Source organism: Coturnix japonica, chromosome 2 (genome assembly GCF_054131305.1).
Source record: "Coturnix japonica strain WE chromosome 2, WE-NBRP24, whole genome shotgun sequence".
In the NCBI taxonomy this organism is placed as follows: Eukaryota; Metazoa; Chordata; class Aves; order Galliformes; family Phasianidae; genus Coturnix; species Coturnix japonica.
This window is the reverse complement of record NC_140664.1, coordinates 66,237,215-66,256,450: the sequence shown is the minus strand read 5'-3', so window position 1 is coordinate 66,256,450 and position 19,236 is coordinate 66,237,215. Positions and strand designations below refer to the sequence as shown.

General features: G+C 41.7%; 1 protein-coding gene across 11 annotated transcripts in view; it reads left to right on the top strand.

The window, feature by feature from the left end:
• Positions 1-19,236, top strand: part of NFATC1 (nuclear factor of activated T cells 1) — a 111,354-nt gene that overhangs the window by 14,613 nt on the left and 77,505 nt on the right. For all 11 annotated transcript variants that reach the window (XR_014942687.1, XM_015854793.3, XM_085537704.1 and 8 more), the window contains exon 3: positions 3,240-3,399. Coding sequence is in view for 10 of the 11 variants with exons in the window: in XM_015854793.3 (XP_015710279.1) it covers positions 3,240-3,399 (160 nt within the window). In the remaining variant the exon portion in view is untranslated. The remainder of the gene's footprint in view (positions 1-3,239; positions 3,400-19,236) is intronic.

The window sequence follows — 19,236 nt, the reverse complement described above, 5'->3', positions numbered from 1 at the left end:
ACTTCATGCTGTGACACCTGGTGAAGGAGCAGGATTCCTCTATTTTCAAGACCAACTGAAGCCCTTTGAAGAACCGCATAGCCAAGAGCAAAAACGGTTGCAAGTGTTTTGCAAGTGACCTTGCACATCTAGTAGCTTATGCGGTGAAAGTGTAATGTCAGTTTAATTCCCAAATGCACAACCATCAAAATGGGGTTTAAACACCTTTGCAAAGTTTAATAGAAGTTTCTGGCTTTGTTTCCTCTGCCTATATTCCATTATGCTGCTTAATATCTTTTTCTTTTCCTACCCTGTAACTTGATAAATCTTTCTGCTAAAGGCAGAAGTCAGCCAGACTCGATAATCTGTTTATGATTTAATCATGTTGTGTATCTGGCGTATGCAAAATAAATCACAATTCATCTGTTTTGTAATCTGATTTATGTAGGACGTAGTTACATTGAGCAAGTTTTTTACAGTCTCCCATCAGATTTGGTGAACCTGCCTTGAAACAATAACGTCTCGTTACAACATTTTGAATGAATACTGTAAGATTTATTGTGATGTAGAATGGAATAGGACAGATTTTCAGTTGGTGGAAAATTCAGTCAGAGGGAAATACACCGATGCATATTTGATATGAAGACCGTGTGAAGATCTTTTCTTTCTCTCCCCTTGCTAGTGGAGCGGCTCAACTCCCTTCCACGTGATGCTCGCTAGTTGAAGTAGTTTTCAAATTGATAAAGTCTGCTTGCAGAAACTAGATTTCAGTTTACCACTACACAATTTGCTATGTGATTTTTTTTTTCTTTAACCACATTTAGCTGCAGGAAATTAAGTGCGTGGTGAAGATAACCTAACATAGGAAATAGCTCTTGCAACCCCAGCCAGTGACACTGTCAAATGCATCACTCTGCTTCCTTTATCAGGAAAACTGTCATTAATTGTCAATTTATAACTGGTCAGGTGGTAGTCTGGAATTCTGATGATAGATTGCAAACTAGCAGCAAACTGTATTTTTATTTTCGTGCTTTATTTGAAAACATGATATTTATAAATTAATTACACTGACATTTTTAGATGTTAATTTGAAAGTGTGTTGCTTTGGTTATTTTAAAAGATTTGTCATGGAACTACTCCATGATTCCCTGAATCCTAAAAAATACCTGTCTGCTCTTGTAAGCTACATGCTGCCAGTTACGGCGGGCCTTTTTAATGTGATGTTAATGTTTCTTTAATCAGATAGAAGTTGTGTTCTCAGGAAAAAAGAAAAAAAAAAAAAAGAAAAAGAAAGAAAAAGATCCATGAAGTGAGAATTTACTGAAAATCGGAAACATCTGTTTTAAAATGTATGGTGATCATCACCAGGAGAGATACAGCTGTTTTGCTCTGTGCCTTGTCACTCATCATTACTCAAATATGGATTGTCCAAATTTTTTTTAATGAGATTTTCAGACTAAAGAATGTGCACGTAGGGCACTAGACAAGGAAAAGTGGCTATAGGCAGTGGCCAATTACGTATAATTTTTAGGTGGTTCTTAGCTCTTTTGCTGTGTGTCTAGTAGCAGAAGAGCATGCAAGAGGTGCTAGTGCCACTCCGCGATACCATTTGTTGCCTACCTAAAAGCTTGCCTGGATGAATTGTTCGTTCTTAGTGCCTTGAGCAGTGCCTGGCTGTGCAGCAGCGTGGACTTGTGTCGAAACACCCATCTCCTTGTCCCCAGGGTGGGCCCTGTCTGTTCTGGGGCAAGGCTGGAGAGCAGAGCAGCAGGAAGTTTGGGATGTGTGTGGATCTGGGATGTAGTGTCTCCAGTGAGCCCTCAGAGGCTCCAGCTTTCTCTCGCCAACCAGAGCAGCACGACTGGCAGCAGTGGCACTGATGGAGTAGGTGAAAAGTGTTAGCTGTGAGATAATGAATGACGGAGTGTAAAGTACCCACCATTTACAGAGATACTGTTGCAGAGGTTGGTGGATTTCTGTAATGAATGTAGTGCCTGTCCATAGGCATTCAAGTTACTAAAACAGGCAAATTTATAGGCAATGAAGAAGATAATGTTGGAAATCTTGGCACCACCTTAAGTCCTGTAAGTGCACACGCACATGTACTGCAACAGATACAAGTGAAATATGCTGGTGATAAGTACTGGATAAACATTACAAAATGAACTGAAATGGATACGTGTCTGTAATAAATGTGCCCAGCACAGAAGCTCTGCTGCATCTTCTCCCTCCCTTCCTCCCTCCCTCCCTCCCTCCCTCCCAGCCAACTTCTTGTGGTCATCATCATGCTGCTCATACCACATTGGCACCAGGGCCTGAGGGCAGGGCAGGAAGCTGGTACCTCCCAGCCAGCCGGCCTCTGACTGGGCTCCAGATCATGAAGCTTATTGCTTTGATTTTAAGATCAATACATTTGTGTACTTTTTCAACAACATTTGTTCTTTTCTTTCTCATTTTCCCCAGAGCATCTGTGTGGCATTTCTTGCAGCTGAGCTCTCCTGCCAATGTTTTCAAGTGTGGTTTTACTCTGGATGTGGGTTTCTAAGAATGACGCTCCCTCACTATTGCATACTGTCAGTTCTGCTTGCTTTTGTGATAGTAATGAGTCCTTAATATTTTAGTAATTGCTGAGTCAATACAGAGCCGGAAGAGTGAGCTGGATTTTCTTCTGGCTTGTGCGTCATCACTGGTAGGATTTGTAACCACGTTTTGACTTTAGGTCTTGCTTCCTTGTGGTGTGTGAGAGACCGACTGTGCTTTGAGACCCTCTGACATGTTCTCTTGTTTGCAAGAAAGCTGGGAAATGGCCTTGTTATTGCTTGTAAACTATGCAGATTTGTTTTAATCCATTGGATTAGTTAAACATGTAACTTGTCCAGAGCTGGTTTGGCGTTGTCCTTCGCAGCTGAAATACTCTCACCTAAAATTCCTCTCCATCTTTCTGCCTGTCTTTGTCCTATTGATTCAAGAATCAATATATTAAGATCTTTGTAAGCTGCCTCCTAGTGTTTTTCCATTTTGTTTACAAACTAGATAGCGTCTGGACTATCAACTATGCTCAATCCATAAATCTTCATAGAATTACCATTATCTCTTAAATTACTTGTGTCGTGGCATTATCCATTCTGATGAAATTTTGAATGTAAGATGGTGAAGGATGAACTGTGAAACATGGTCTCTAAAGTAATAGTTCTGGATGCTTGTGGTTTGTCATACTGTACTTGATGTTAATTTTTAATACTTTTTCCTTTCCATTATAGCCCATCCCTGCCTGCCCTTGATTGGCAGCTGCCATCTCACTCAGGACCTTACGAACTGCGTATTGAAGTGCAGCCGAAATCCCACCACCGAGCTCATTATGAGACAGAAGGCAGTCGAGGGGCTGTGAAGGCATCTGCTGGGGGCCACCCTATTGTACAGGTACCAAAATGTGCACTGGAAGCACAGGTTGTTTGTCTTGGCACACTGTGATGAGCATGATGTATTCTTCAGACCTGAGAAGCGTGACAGGAGGTTTTTCATGTCTTCAGAGATGACTGGGTGTAAGCATACCTGAGGAGCATATTTTAAATATTTTAAACTTGGTGGACTAAGCCTTTATTACAGATAAGGCAATAGCATCCATTCGCTCTCTTTCTTTCCTTCTCACAATTATTTGCTTAGCAGTCCTAGCAATGTGAATATGGCACAAATGCATTCCCGCTTTTCTATGCATCAATACACAACTTGGAGATGCATAGCTGGAATGCTGCGACTGTGGACCTGTCTGTGCAGTCAGATTCCGGACATGCAGTTTATACTGGAATCAGCTGGGGATGTGTCTCAGTACATTTAGTCCTGAATTTGCGGTTGGATCTAATCAGAGCTGTGAGCACATGTTGGAGGCAAAGCCATAGCAGCAATGTGGAAGTATGCTGATGTTTTAGATGTTGCAGTGTGCAAAGCATGGCTTTATGAGTTTGTTCTGTTTAGATCCTTAAACCCTCCTAACCACTTTGGAAAATATCAAGGGAAGTCTGAATCCAGTTTCGTGAATCCTACCAAGCTCTTCAGTTACTGTATATAAAAGCATTTAATTTAATAACACTGTAAGCTGACCCTTAATTCAGTTACATGACTAGTCTCATTCATTTTTGAAGGAGTTTTCTCAGCAGCAGGAAGAACAAGATTTAGTTGTTTATGAAAAAAAGAAAGAAAGAAAGAAATGGGAGAGAGTTGGCTGTTCTTGTCCCTCCTCCGTGGCTGCGTTCTTACCCCAGAGTTAACTTGTGAGTGCTCTCTGCCTGGGCTGTGAGTCTCTGTGCAGGGGACCCCATGTATTTCTACTGTCCTGGCTCAGGAGGCCCCACAGATGTCATGGCACCATCTGTGGGAGTGAGGCACAAGCTGGCTCTGTGTTCAGCTTGGCTTTATGCCACAAAATCTTCCTGTCAGAGGAGCGGTGTTAGGAAAAGCCGGGTGGCACAGGGTGATCTGTGGGGCGCGTTTGTGTCTGTTTGTTTGCGTTAAAGCTCTCTCAGTAAGCACACAGCTCGGAGGAATGCTGCCAGTTTGAAATGACATTCAGCAGGGAGTGCCATTACAGATTTTGTGTACTGGTGCAGCAGCTAAAAACGGAAAGTGTGGCAGAGTTGTCAGCAGCAAACACAGTTTGCTCTTCGTCTCTGCCAAAACTCATCAGTGGCACGGGATTATGGAACTGATCTGCTGAAAGACTAAAGGTTTTAGCAGAACACTTGTGAATTATATTAAAGAGGGTTTTGTGACAGTGCACTTGATGACAATTAATACCTACTCTGTTTGTGACTTGATGCAAGGAAATGTAAATGGGGACACATCAATTCACAGTGGCCTGCCTTACATTTACAGTTTCCTACGTGCTCTTTGGAAAGACTGAATGTGATGCCAACACTTAATTGGACTAAGTGCATCCAGACGTTTCCCCTATCATCCTCTGTCCCAGCCTGTAGGGAGTGTGCGTGCAGCTTTCAAACACAGTGTCCAAAGAGAGGAGAGGGGAGGAAGCAGTGGATGGGCATTAAGGGAAAAGGGAGGAAGCAGCCAGTCCAAGCCATGTCAATTGGCTCTACCGGTTTAATAAAGATTAATGTATTTTTTTGTACTCTTACTACAACCTGAACATCTTTTCCTACAAAGAGAAAAATTACAAAGAGGGTCAGAGAAAACTCCTCTGTATTTACATTGTCATCTCAGCCACAGTTATCTGTGTGAGGAAAAACTTAACAGCTGCTGATTCAGACCAGAAATGGATGATGAATGTCAAAAAAAAAAGGAAAGAAAAAAAAAAAAAAGGAAAAAAAAGAAAATGGTTACAAATAAATAAAGGAAGAGGAAGTAACCTAGAGAGTAACTTCTGATAATTCTGCAACTGAACCAAGCTGTAAAATGCAGCTCTGAATCAAGATATTTCCAGGTGCTGCAAGTGTTCAGGTCAGGGGTTTTACTCTATTCACTTATACAGAAAGGTGCCTAAGCTTCCAAGCTCACCTTTGGGTGAGAACTGCTGATGACCCACTGTAGCAACAAGCCTGGCAGGCTCCGTGGGCTGCCCAAAGCAGCACAGTCCTGTCCCGACCTGCTGCTGAGAAGTGACACTTGCTTTTGCCACTTCTCCATCAGCTGCCTAGGGCTTGCTTACTGGGGACTCCTGCAGGCTGTCTCCCAATCTGTTTCATGCCAGCAGGATTTCCTTTGGATGTTTTTTGTGGGATGGCTGCACCCTCCTTTCTGCACTTAGGAGCGTGAAGTTGCCTATGAGTGCTTTTGCTGAGTCCTGTAGCATGATATTCCCCTCTCACACGTTTTCCCCATGCCTGTGCGGATGTTTGGCTGCTGCAGCAGCCCTGAGCCCTGTTCTTGATTGCTAAGCATTTTGAGAGTAAGGGGAGCTGGCTCACCTAGGAAGCTAAAAATGCTGCAGAGCACTGGCAAACGAGGGGTGCTGGGGAGCAATGCCGATGAGCTCAAGGCTGGCACTAGCTTTTATCTGCTGGCTTGTGGAAGTATTTCACTGCTTGTAATTTCCTCTGGTGATTTCAGATTGGGGTACTCTCCCCCTCTTAAGTCAGTGTCCATTCAGTGCCCCAGTAGGCTGCAAGCATCACACGGTGTCATGTGAGGCTAGTGCCTGGAGATGTGACCACTCTGGGAGTGAAATCAAACCTGCTAGTCTATCTTTAAAAAATTCTTAAAACATCTTAGATATTTCTTCCATTTGGAACATCTTCCATTCTTCATTTTAAAAGTGGCAATGAACAGTTGCACAAGTTGGGGGTTACATTCTAGCCAGGTATGATTCTGTTTCAGCCGCAGGTAAGTAATCTGCAGGTAAAAGTTTGGGATCGATGGAAAATGATGACACCAGATTATAAATACATGGTCTGTAGTTGCTCTAATTAAGAACTCCTCTTTGGCATAAGTGAAGTACTTTGGCTGCTTGAGATGGAATTTTTACAAGCCGGGTGCGGTATATCTGTGAGATAAAGTCCGAATACTCAAGAATGTTTAATTAAAGCATATGAATTACTCCCATAGGAAACTGGAGTAAAAGGTGAAAGAAAAGAATTCGCAGAATAGTTGAATAAGCACATTCAAAAGTTGTGATTATGATTTAGTTATTATTTTTTTAAACATAAACTATGCCAGGAATTCTCTCCTAGTTCAATCTCAATATGAGATAGAGAAATCAGTTAGGAAAGAGGGAGAAAATGATTTATAGGAGTGGGTTTTTGGTTTTGTTTTTTAATCTAGATACCGAGCGTTGGCCTGGATTTGTGTTCTTATTGGGAAAAAAATGTATTAATACTGAAGATACTGTGAATGCTGCTTTGCCTTTCGCTATATCATGTGCTCTGTAGTGGTATGCTACAGGCTGCCTGTGGTTTGTGTGCTCTGTACATGAAATCTCTTGCTGTGATCATCCAACCAATACTTATCCACCTTTCATATCATTATGTCTGCAATTTGGAGATACGAGTGTGATGCTGGACCTTATAAAAGGCCTTGCAGAAGTCCTGCCACTGGCTACCACAGATACCTATCTGAGTCCTTTCAGCGTAAGGACCCAAGAGCTATGAATATCTTGCATGAGCCCCTTAGAGATATCAAACCATTGTAACTTCAGGGGGTTGTAGTCAGTCCAGTGAGCTGCAAATGCATTCAGATTGGGGTATTATGTTTGAACCTCACAGCCTCATGTAGCGCTGCTTCACACATACTGCTTCACAAATAGTTGACAGCATGAGGTAATAGAGCTGTGCAGTTACACAAACAGTATGGGAGGAAGAGAAAAATTAACAGCTAAAGGAAAGGACTGAAAAGAGATGTTCACAGCTGATGACAGGAAGGAGATGAAAGGATAACAGCTTTTCCACACTGAACAGGGCAAGTCCTTCCCAGCAATGCAGTGATGCTGTGCAGCAAAGGTGAGTTTGTGCTGCATTTTTAAGCAAACAGTATGGGATGTCTCACATACCTGGAGTGTGTATTTAAGTGCTTTCTTGGTAGGGGACCCAAAACAGTGAGAGTTTTTAAGGGGCAGGGTCACCACCATTACTGGGTGAGTCAAGGGAGCTGGAGGAAGAACAGTCCATGATGGGTTCATCTCCTGGTAGCCTGATGCCTAACCGAGAGGAGTGGATGTGGAAAAAATTGTGTTAAATATTTTTCCTTTACCACTGTTCATTGGTCAGAGCAGAGAAAAGGCCATATTCTTGTTAGTAAAAGAAGATTTAGTTTGTGGTACCACAGTGGACTCTGTGCTGTTTTTAACTTCTTTATAGAAGACAGTGTCACCCTTTTATCCAGATAGAAATATAATCCCTTCTTATGTGAGAATATAAAGACACTAGCAAACACCTGTTAGCCAGGTTGCAATTAATAGCACAAAGCCATGTGACCATACAACAAATCAAACAAGGAGCCTATGTTTTATTGCCTTACTTTAGACAGCCTTATTCTTCATAGGAATAAATCTAAGCAGAACAGCTTTCTCACTTCTTGCATCTGTATAGTTAACACTAACCTCAAACTAGCAGACAGATAATCAAAACTGAAAAGTAGAATGATTTGGCAGATGTTTTAAGGCTGTTATTGCTTCTATAAATCCAACAAATGGAAGAATGCCCACTGAAAGTTTTTTTATTGCAGCTTTTCATCATTAGAAGATCATTTTTTGGGGAAGAAGGGAGTTTCTCTTTTTTTGGTATTTCATATACAGCTTGGTCCCACAGGGCACTTCCATATAGGTAGCTTATGGCCTGCCCAGGAAGGGCCAAGTCCAGAATGGAGCCACTCTGGGAAGAGTGTTACTGTCAGCCAGTGAGAATTTAATGACCCTGAAAGTGCAGCTTCAACTCTGATTTATGAGTGGTCTTGGGCACAGGCCTCTGCTGTTTAGAGCATCAGCCCTTTCCAAGTAAATAAACAAAATTTCCACCAGCCAGCATTCGGGTGATACCCTCCACTCTCCTTTTAAAATGGTGCCTCATCCATGCTCAGCCTAGCTGATGCTGTAGGACATATCCTGACTGTTAGGATGACGAGATATTTAATCTGGTTTTCCAGCCTGAAGCATTTAGAACAGTTTACTAGGTTTACTTTCAGTTCAGATTCACTGGCAACTCCAAAAGCACAGGTTAGTGGTGGTGTTCGAAGGTCAGCCGTGTGCTTGGAATGGCCTCTGCATCTTACTGTGGACAAAGAGGGTTTGCATCTAAGTGCCATTAAGTCATCTTTCATTGTCCAGGATCCTCTCCTCCATTTCTTGCTTTACATATGGATTGCTGTAGCCTGGGATACGCCGTCCCTGTTAGCACAGAGCTAAACACTGCTAGTATTCTGGCCCTGTGGTGACAGCAATAGGACCTGAAGGAATGGCATGGAGCTGTGACAGAGAAAGTTCAGGCTGGATATCCAGAATAAGTTGTGAACTGAGAGGCTTGGAACAGGATTCACAGGGCACTGGCCATGGCCCCAAGTTTATGGAGTTCAGGAAGTGTTTGGACAATGTTCTCAGAGTTAGGATTTGAATTTTGTGTGGTGCTGTGTGGAGCCAGGAGTTGGACTCAATTATCCGCGTGTGTCCCTTCCAATTCAGGATATTCTATGTTTCTGTCATTCTTCTCACTGTCCTCTGGCAGTTACTGATAAGATGCAAACTGTGTCGTTGCTGTTTCATGGCACCTCTTTTACATGGATGAATGAATATTTTCCATCCTGGTCAGACCTAGCAAAGAAGCAGAGGAGGCAACTTTATCTCATAGAACCATCTCTTCTGTTCCCCTCGTCTGATGGCTTTGGTGATGAACAACTCGCATACACTAAAAGTCTGGAAACAATATGATGTAAGTCTTCGTAAAGCCAAGAAAAATTGAGCATAAAAGTAGTAGTCTTCATTTTCTTTTTCTTCATTCATGTTGTCCTCATCTGTCACGCTACATCAGTGAACAAGACAACAAAAAACAAGAAATCTGTCCCCTTTCTGTTCTCTACACAACAAAATAAGTTGGGAGTGTTTTTGTGGGTGTAGGACTGTCCTCCAGTGGGTAGCAGTTAATGAAGACAGAAACAACAAAGAAAGTGGCTGATGTAGGCAGTTTCCTCACAGCAGTGCATTTGGAAAACACCTGCACAAACTGGGCATTTGTGTTACTGCTGCTGAGGGTGCTGCAAATGAACTTGCAGAACTGTGCTCCCAAATGCCTTTTTTTGTGCTCACTTTTGAGACGCCCAGGTAAAAACAAAATTAGTATTTGTTTAATTCATGCTCAGATTCATGGGTGTCTAACCTTTTGGCTTGCCTGGGCCACGCTGAAGTGAAGAGGAAACGTCTTAGTCCATATATGCATAAGTTGCTCTGAAAGTAATGCCTCCTAATTATTTCCATGGAAACTACAGCAGATACAAAGAGCACAATAACACTGTTTGACAGAGGAAATTCTCACCTACAGAACACTATTTTTTAATATATTCACTGCCATTAGCTATGGATTTTCACCAGCCATTAACAAGAGACTGCATGCCATGCTCATAAACATCTGCACCAGAGAAGGTGACCCACTGTTGCTGTCTCTACTGCTGAAATGCACCACTCACTGCCTGACTGTGCTCACAGTTTGGTCTCCATGAATGTTCAGCAGGTGTCAGTGAATGTCAGTCAGTGCCCTTTTTACCATGTGGAGGAATTCAGTGACATGTCTTTGCTCCATACACATATGCACATGAGACCCCATTTTTTCAGACTCTGCTGCCATCTGTCACACAGCAACAACACGTAACGGAGTGTCAGTGGGAAGGTTCAGCCTCTGTTGCCATACCACCACTATCTGACTGGTAGGCCAGCATAATAAAACAGGAGGCATTACTTTTAGAGCAGCCCTTGTAAGATAGGCACTATCATAAATATATAAGTAACAAAACATTTCATTTTTTTAATATTTTTCTTAAAAAGTTAAATAAAATAAAAAGGAGGAACAAAAGCATAGAACTAGTGGGATGTTTGATCCTGCTTTTGTGGAACCAGCACATCAGGGCGGTTGGATGGAAGGGGCTGCAGTTTGTAGTGAGGGCTCGAGGTGTTCATCGGAGATGTCTGATGAGGATTGACTCTTGTGTGCTGTGTTCAGAACATGCGTACTGCCCAAAAGAGATGAGATGAATGAGATGTGATTGTGAAGAGAGGAATATTCTTCTCTGGTGAGACGGAATTACCAGAACTCAAACTTCAAAACAAACAAAAAAGGCATTGTAAGCAGTATTGGGGCATTCCAGCAGGGTGCCCCGCACTCAGCATGGTGTTCATACATAAGACTATGTAAGTTTGTAGTTACGTTCTAGGAGTTGCTTACTGTAGTTAATTTAGCTCATCTTAAAAAAATAATTTGAATGGGTAAGAGATTGAGAACTGGGTTTAAAAAGAGTTGGTAGGGAGGTACAGCAGTGGTTACCCGGGCACTGTTCTGAGCTTGAGTCACAGTTACTAATTCATTTGGCTGCAGTTTTGATTACAGTGTAGAAGATCTACACCAATGTTATCAATCAGCAAACCTGCTCCAGACTTATCAGATTATTGCACGTTTATATGGGCCCAAAGACTGAAACAAAACACAGTTAAAATTAAAATGCAGCTCTACCAAAAGCCAGATGCTTCATTATGAGCTGTGCTAACCTACCTGCCAAATACTGCTAACCTGTATGAGGCAAGTGATTAATTTTTTACAAGTCTGCTTCAGCAACTAGACATCTGTCCTCTATTCCTAAAAGTAATATCTCAGGGCAAAGAATTTATTTTCCTTCTTGGTACTCCAAATTACATAGAACACCACAAAAATTATATTGAGTGCATTCTGCATGAAGGTATTGTGGGGCCAGCTCATATTTTAGACCACTTTCATGTCAATGTAACTCCATTGGAATAATTTCTGCTTTGTCCTCTCTAGTTTTTGTATGTAAGAAAAGTAAAATCACATCTGTACTATACCTTATAATCTGGAATGTTGGTATATGTGGTAATAGTGTAGATTTTCCATTTTAATCAGTCATTGTTCCAACTAACAGACTGAATCCGTGGAAAATACGGTGTCAGATTACTCAGTTGCTCTCTAGAAGTACGTTGCAGCTTTCATTATGAGCAGGGATTTATCTCCGCTTTCCCCATGAAGAATAGCTCAAGAGGTGTTCTTTGATACACGCCCTAAAAGAGATGATCCATTACAGCATCTGCTATATAAATATATATGAATGAAGTATGTTGTCTGCTGTCAGTGGAGCAAAATCAAATAAACTTTCTCTCTCTCCACATGTTTAAGAAATAATTTAGCAGTTGTATATTTTCACTAAAACAATTGAAATACACTAGTGATCAATTTACTTGCACGTAGTAATATACAGGTTGCAGACAGATTTGTAATACGGTTTTAAAACACCTGTTTTTAATGTTTCAATACCCAATAAAACAGAGAAACTCCTGCTTGTGGTTTGCATGCAGACGTAATGTACATTAAGGATTAAAAGTCTACTGCATGGGTTTCGATTGGAGCCACAATAAAAGTAAACAACACTTGCAGGCATGGCAATGCTACATTTTTGGGAGTTCCTCATCATTTCAGTTACCTACAGCCAAGTCCCCTTCAACAACTTTTGTTCTTTGTTACGTTGATAATACAGTGTCACCACCAAATGTGAATCTCACTAAGACACTTACACTGTCTTGCACCAGAACTACTAGAGGGTGGGTATCAGACACGAGCATAGGAGACTGCCAGCTGGCTGAAAACAGCATGAAAAAAGGGAGCAGGTTGTAGAATCTGTGCTCTGCCCTTGCAGACCTCTTGGATGGTTTTCAGGGTATTTAATAGCTTTTCTTTCTTAAAAATCTGTGGATATCATTTTCAGGGCTCTCCCCACATATGCCTGTTTCCTTCTAGTGGTTTTCAGGTGAAAGCTGTTACCTGGATCCTCCTTCTCCCCAGTCCTTTTGATTTTGAGGTTCTCTAGGATGATCTCATCTTTTCATTCTTTTGTCAATATGCTGACTTTCTCACCTGTCTGAAAAACATCTAATTTCTGCATGAAATCTATGTCTCTCTGCAGGTTTAAGTGGATGTCTTGGTAGCAATTCAGAAATAATGAAAAAGCAAAATCTTCCCTACTTTTCCTCTGTCTTTGGGAGAGATGCATCTTTTTTCATATTACTTAAGTCTGTAATTTATATCAGTCACCAAAGTCTGCTATATTTATCTGGTACTTGTTTCTCTGCCTGCATCAGAATAGCAGTATCAGCATATCATACATGTTCTGCACAGGTTGTCCATCTTTGCTGTGCATAACAAGCCATTCATTTGCACCCTGTTGGCTCTCTGCCCATTAAAGGCCAGTGGCTAGTGTCTAGGAAGCCCACAGTATATTGTGGCTCTGAAAATAGGTAAATAAATAGAAGGAAGTGGGTTGGAAAAGGGATTGCATTTCATTTCTGGAGAGCTGCTCAGAACTGAGCTGTACATGAAACCCTAACCCTGCTTAGAGGCAAAGAGTTAGCCTGGACTTTTCATTCCCATCTCAGCATGCTCATCTGAGGCTGTGGCTTGATTTAGCACTACCATGAGAGGGACCTGAGCCTGAGGTGATTGCAGCATGCAGGGATTAGGAGGCTCGAACAGAGCTGCGTGGAAGAGCTTGCGCAGCAGCTGCCCATGCTTGCCTCAGGCCAGGACTACCAGCTCTTCAACTCTCCTGTGTATGCATGTGGGTGCATTAGGCTTTGTTTACAAGCTGTGTTTTGGATGAGACTAACCATTGCCAAAGCAAGCACTGGTGTGTAGGGCTGCATACACTGGGAGGTTGCTGGCTATGGGGTGAGGGACAGGATGCTGCATGGGTGCTGCTAGCCCTGTGCCAAACACAGTGGGCAGCATCAGGGAGTGAACCCCTCCCTGAAGATCCTCGCCTAGCATGTTGTTGTTATGATTGCTCTGGAAATAGTTTCAATATGTTTTGTAGTTCCGAGATGCTGTGTCTTGCATTGTTTGGCTTGAAAGCTGCTTGACTGGTTTTAGAGTGTGGCTATACATGCACAAACACTAGCGTGATTTTTTTTTTCTTGGTGGAAAGTAGGAGATTCGCAGCATGTTTTTAATTAGAATGGCTCATTTAGTGTTTCACTGCAGTGTGTTCTTTAGTTGAAAGTTAATTTAATTTTCTTTGTTTTGGAAGATTTCGTGCTTGTCTGTGTGAAATGTCTTTATTTACTGTGCCTTGGTGTGCTTTGTGCATAGCTTTGATAGCGAGTCGAGTCAAAAACAAAAATTTCCCTGGGTTATATTATTCTCCACCTGCTGTGGCTTTTAATACAGTTTCATTGCTGTATATGTACCAAGTGCCTTCATTTCTAAAAGAAAAAGACCAGAGAAAATTGGCGGTGCATTCGGGCTAGATTTAGCAGTAAAACTCATTGACTTGAAGAGGAATGGCATGTCTAAAAGCCAAATGAAGTTCTGAAGAAGTGTAACTGGTGTGGGTCAGATTAGTTTTTCCGCCTTGGGTAAGCCACCAGGAGATAACACTTTCTGGGGGAGGCAGGAAGGCAAACAAAATACTGCCACTCTTTGCAGAGCTCAATGTTTTAACATCTTGTAACCTATGTCATAGAAGAGTATTTTGTTTGGTTGAAACAGAACGCAACACCATACAGGTTTGTTTGTGTGTGTATCACTATTTAGATATTTAGATAGAGCCTTTCTTCACAGAATGCTTTAAAAGCTACCAAAAAATCGATAAATATCTCCTCATGTTTGTAAGAAATCACAAAATGATTTGGAATGGGTATATTTTTTTACATTTATGGATCAATAATCCTTAAATATTCTGCAAAAAAATTTTCCAAGTGTCTTTAACATTGGCATTCAGCCTCTTCTACTGTGATGATTTTGTTTTCATCACATGGGCCTTTTGTATTGCATTTTATATTCTACAATATTAAAGTATTCCTGAATGTATAATCAAATGCAGTTATTGAATATAGATTGAAGGTTATTGCTGAATATTAAATGGCATTTAGTAGAATAATTTTACACAAACTCCACCCATAGCTGAAAATATGAGCTGACAGGGACAAACAATTGAGACCACAACTTGCAGGCACATGTGCTAGCGTCTAGGTACATAAGTAATGTCAAGCACATGTCCTGAACACATCAAAGCCCCGTTTTCTAATCCCTCTCAGTTGTGAGGAAAACCTTGAAATAAGTGAACTCGTCCAGCCCCACTGCCAGCAGAAGAACAGTAGCAGAAGTGGATGCACATTTGAGAGCTTTTTCCAAACAGCAAAACAGTACGGTGGCAGTGCAGACAGTAGCAACGGCTCTGCAATTTTGCTAGTGTAAATAAAGCTCCTGAAGCTCTCAGTCAAATGGATTTTACACATATAGTTGCTCTAGTCATAGGCCAGCATTAACTTTGAATCCTAGTGGCTAAGAGCAGATGTTTTTAGGGAATTAATCTAATGAGTTAAAGAATTCTTCTGTTCCTACAGTCTTGAGTACCATAAACTAAAATATGATTAAAATTGACCTTCAGCCTCCCGTCTCTTCAGTTGTTAGCAACTGGTTTTTGCCCTGTTGTATAAGAAAGGTATGTACTGTAAATTTTAATTTAATATAAAACCATGCCCAAGCAGTAATACTGTTAGGGTCTGCCTTTTTATTATGATTTTAACACACCGTCCAACTTCAAAATAAAAGCAACAGCAAGACATATGAAATGTGCTTGAAGCTGCTCCAGAATTTCCGCTGTGCTCCAGATGTAAGATGTGGAGCATTGCTGAAATGAGTGGGAACACTGCAGTCTTTGTAGATGAGTGAATTTACCGCACAGATGAGCACCTCTCATCTGAGGGAGGGCTGTTTTGTCAGTCCCATCTCACACATGGGGAAGGAGCAGAGGGTGAGGCTGAGGGTGAAGCTGGTACATGCTACCACCTGGTGCCAGCCATGCATTGCTCCTGAGGCCTGCAGAAATCTGAGCGGAGGAACTGAAGCACTGATCATGCTGGCCTTGATATTTCTGTATGGGAGTACAGAGGGTTGCAGAGTACCACTGTTTGAGGAACACACATCATATACATTGTGGAGGGACTACCAAAGATTGCATGTAATCAAGGAGGTGGTTATAGTCATAATAACAGCAAAATTCCCCAGTTCTTTCTAGGAACTCAACAAGTTGTGATGCCTGTCTAAAGTGCCTATATACTAATGCACATTGTATGGGGAATAAATGTGATGAGTTAGAATTGTGCATATAGTTGCAGGGAGATGGTCTTGTTAGGGTCATGGAGACATGGTGGGGTGACTCCTATGACTTGATTGATCATGGCAGCAGGTAGAATTATCCTAAAATGGGAGGAAAGCACATCAGACTTGTCTTCAGGAAGAGCAAGAAAAAAGACAAAGGCAACTATATGCCAGCCTCTGGGAAGGTGATAGATCAGCTAATCATGGAAACCATTTGTGGGCACAAGAACAAGAAGAAAATCATCAGCAGTAGTCATGTGGAAGCATTAGGGATTACTTCATCAAGAAGTCATCCTTGATCAACCTGACCGGGTTCCACAATGAAATGACTGTCCTGATAGATGAGAGGAGAGCAGCAGATGTTGTGCTGGACTTCAGTAAGGCCTTTGACACTGTCACCCTTATGGTCCTCAAACAGTTGAGATATGGGCTGATTGGGATGGATGAGTAGGCAGATAAGTGAATTGAAAACTGCCTGAATGGCCCAGAGGTGGTGAACTGTGGTGCAGAGTTTACTTAGTGGCCCAGTAACTGATGGTCAAGACCAGGGGTCAGTACTGGGTTCAGGCATGTTCAGCATCTTCATTAATGGTCTGGGTGATGGGTAGGTCAAAGGAGGTGATTCTTCCCCTCCTGCTCAGCTCTAATGAGGCCACACATGAAGCACTGTGTCCAGTTCTGGATTCTACAGTACAAGACAAACATGGAGCTACTAGAGAGGGTCCAACAAAGGACCATGAAAATGATGAAGGAACTGAATGGAGCATTTCACCTATAAAGTCTGAGAGAGATGGGTCATTCAGGACAAGAGGTGATGTGCACAAACTGCAACAGAGCAAGTGCCCCCTGAACACCAGGAAGCACTTTTTTACTATGCAGGTGACTGAACACTGAATTGCTATTCCAAAACAGTTGTGGAGTCTCCCTCCTTGGAGACATTCAAAGACTGTCTGGACATGGTCCTGGGTAACCTACTCTGGGTGTCTGCACTTGAGCAGAGAGCTGGACTAGATTTCCTGCAGAGGTTCCTTCAAGCCTTAGGCATTCTTGGTCCAAGTTGATGGTCTTGTACCAGTGCTGTGAAAAGTTATGAGCAAATGCCCAAAACGTATGACAGTGAAGTGCAAAACATCACGTCTGTAGCAGACTATGCCACTGTGGGAATGTTCTCACAGAAAGTCTTCTGGATGTCTCTGCAGGTTAGGTGCGGTGCATCTTTCTTCCAATATTGCTGGGGTTTGTGAGAGACACATGCTTTGAACTGTGCCCCAGGTCAGTTGTGGGGCAATTCTGTGTTTCAGTTTTATTTGGCTAAGCATTGATGTCTGCAAGTGAACTAATTGCCTTAGTTTTTCTCTGTCATCAGGGGAAGGCTTGTCATTATAGAGTTTGGGGAGCTATTAATTTTATTCTGGTGAGAACATCTGAAGTAGCTCAGGTAAGTCACACCTTCAGAGTGTAAATTTCATTTTGTTGGCTGTGAAGGTAGTCACGGTTAACTACTCCTCATGGTTGTCCAGACTGTAGATGTTAGTTAGGTGGTGTGAATCAGCCAACTTTCCCCTGTTTATTTTTGGCTTGATGTGTTATATATAATCAGGTATCACTGAGCCTAGCAGGCTTTATGGTCTTACCAGTTAGCCAGGACCAAGATTTACTTCTTTAACTGAGATACCCAAATAAGGTTTGAGTACGGTGAGGAGGACAGATGGCTTTTGAGGCATTGGTGTTCCTATCTCAGGCTTGATCCATGCCAGAGCCATGTTTAACTTCAACAAATCAATCTGAATACTGTCCTAGTTTGGTGTAAAAGCACAGGTGCTGGTCACTTGTACTCATTTTGACTCCCTTTGAGGAGAAGATGGTATACCCTCTTCAAATCCCATTCATGTAATGACATCCTACTACATCAACTAAAGCAAAGTGTCATCCATTTAAGGCAACAAATAATCTCTTCTGCAAAGCTTTTATTTGCAAGTTCAGTCATTATTACTTGCATTGTTTTATTTAGTTATCTTATTAGCTTTGAACAGGGCTGTGGTATGAGCTTGTCAGTACTTCAGAGAAATTCTAGTGCAACAGTTTTTGCCAAATAATTCTAGCCAACATGGATATTTAGAATGATTGCTTGAAAACTGTTCAAAGGCCTTGAGAAAGCGTGTCACAAGACTTTATCCTACCTATTTGACTTACTTGATGGTAAAGATCACAGACCTTTCTGTTTATTGTTGCCCTGGTGGTCTGATGGGCAGAGCTGCTCATGCTGTGCCAGTTAGACAATCTGGTCTTCTGTATCCAGGTGACATCAAACAGTGGTGTCGCCATTGCTCAAACAGCTCACACTGTGGAATCCAATCTCAGAATTTTTCACATTTTAACCAGACTGTTTTGGAGGTCAAAACCTTGAAACTGAGACATAAAATATACCTGGCCTATTTTTATTGCTCCATTAAGATGCTTTCTGTGGAAGGCATGCTCTCAGATGAAAGTGCAGAGTAATTAGAGCTCTAGGACCAAGTGGATCAAAGCTGGCTTGTGGAAGGAGAACAGGACCAAAAGTTCAGAATGTGTTGCCATTTCTGCTTTAAGATGGGATTTTCTGTCTCTAATTTCATGTGTATCTGTGATAAAGGAAAAACTAGCAGAGAATTCCGTAACTCCATGACCAGCTCTCTGCTTCTTTGCTGTCAAAGCCATCTTCACTCTACACGTCTGTAATTGGTTAAAAATGCTTTTCTTCGTTAACTTGCTTGTACATAAAGGGATGAAGGTGCTGTGAAACTGGGCAGCCATCAATATTCATGTTACTCAAAGAAGAATCAAGTTTATTTCAGACCATTGCACAACTGCCTTTCCGTCTCCTTCCTTTCCCTAAACAGAGAAGGCAGTCTGGGCTTAACTCTTCAACTGTTTAATTATACTATGTCCAACATGGGACATCAAACTCTTATATTAGTGCACAACATGCTTTGTCTGCTTATGGCACTGAGTTTTCATTTTTAGTTCCTGCTCTGTACTGTGGTCTTTGACTCTACTAACTAAATAGTGTGAAGTCTTACATAAGAATTATTTTGTCGTTTTAAAGGAGTGGTTGGAAATCAATGATCACATAGTGAGAAATTAAAAATCAAAGGAGTATGCTAATTTTCATGGCAACAAAACACACAGTCCAATATTCACATCAATAATATGGCTCAGTGTTTATAGTTCTCCAGATATTTACAGAGATGACACCTTTAAGCATAGTCCCAGATTTCTGCCTTCAGTGGTAGTTTAAATAAATATCATTGGAGTAGGTGTAAAAATAGAGGGGAAGGTAATAACTTCTAGTCTAATACTGTCCCACTGGCATTTGTGAAACTCAAAGGTACTTTGCCTAGAAGTCTGTTGCACCTGTCCTGTGTAAACCAAGATTCACCTTGGTGTGCAGTAAAAAGCTTTGATTCTTCAG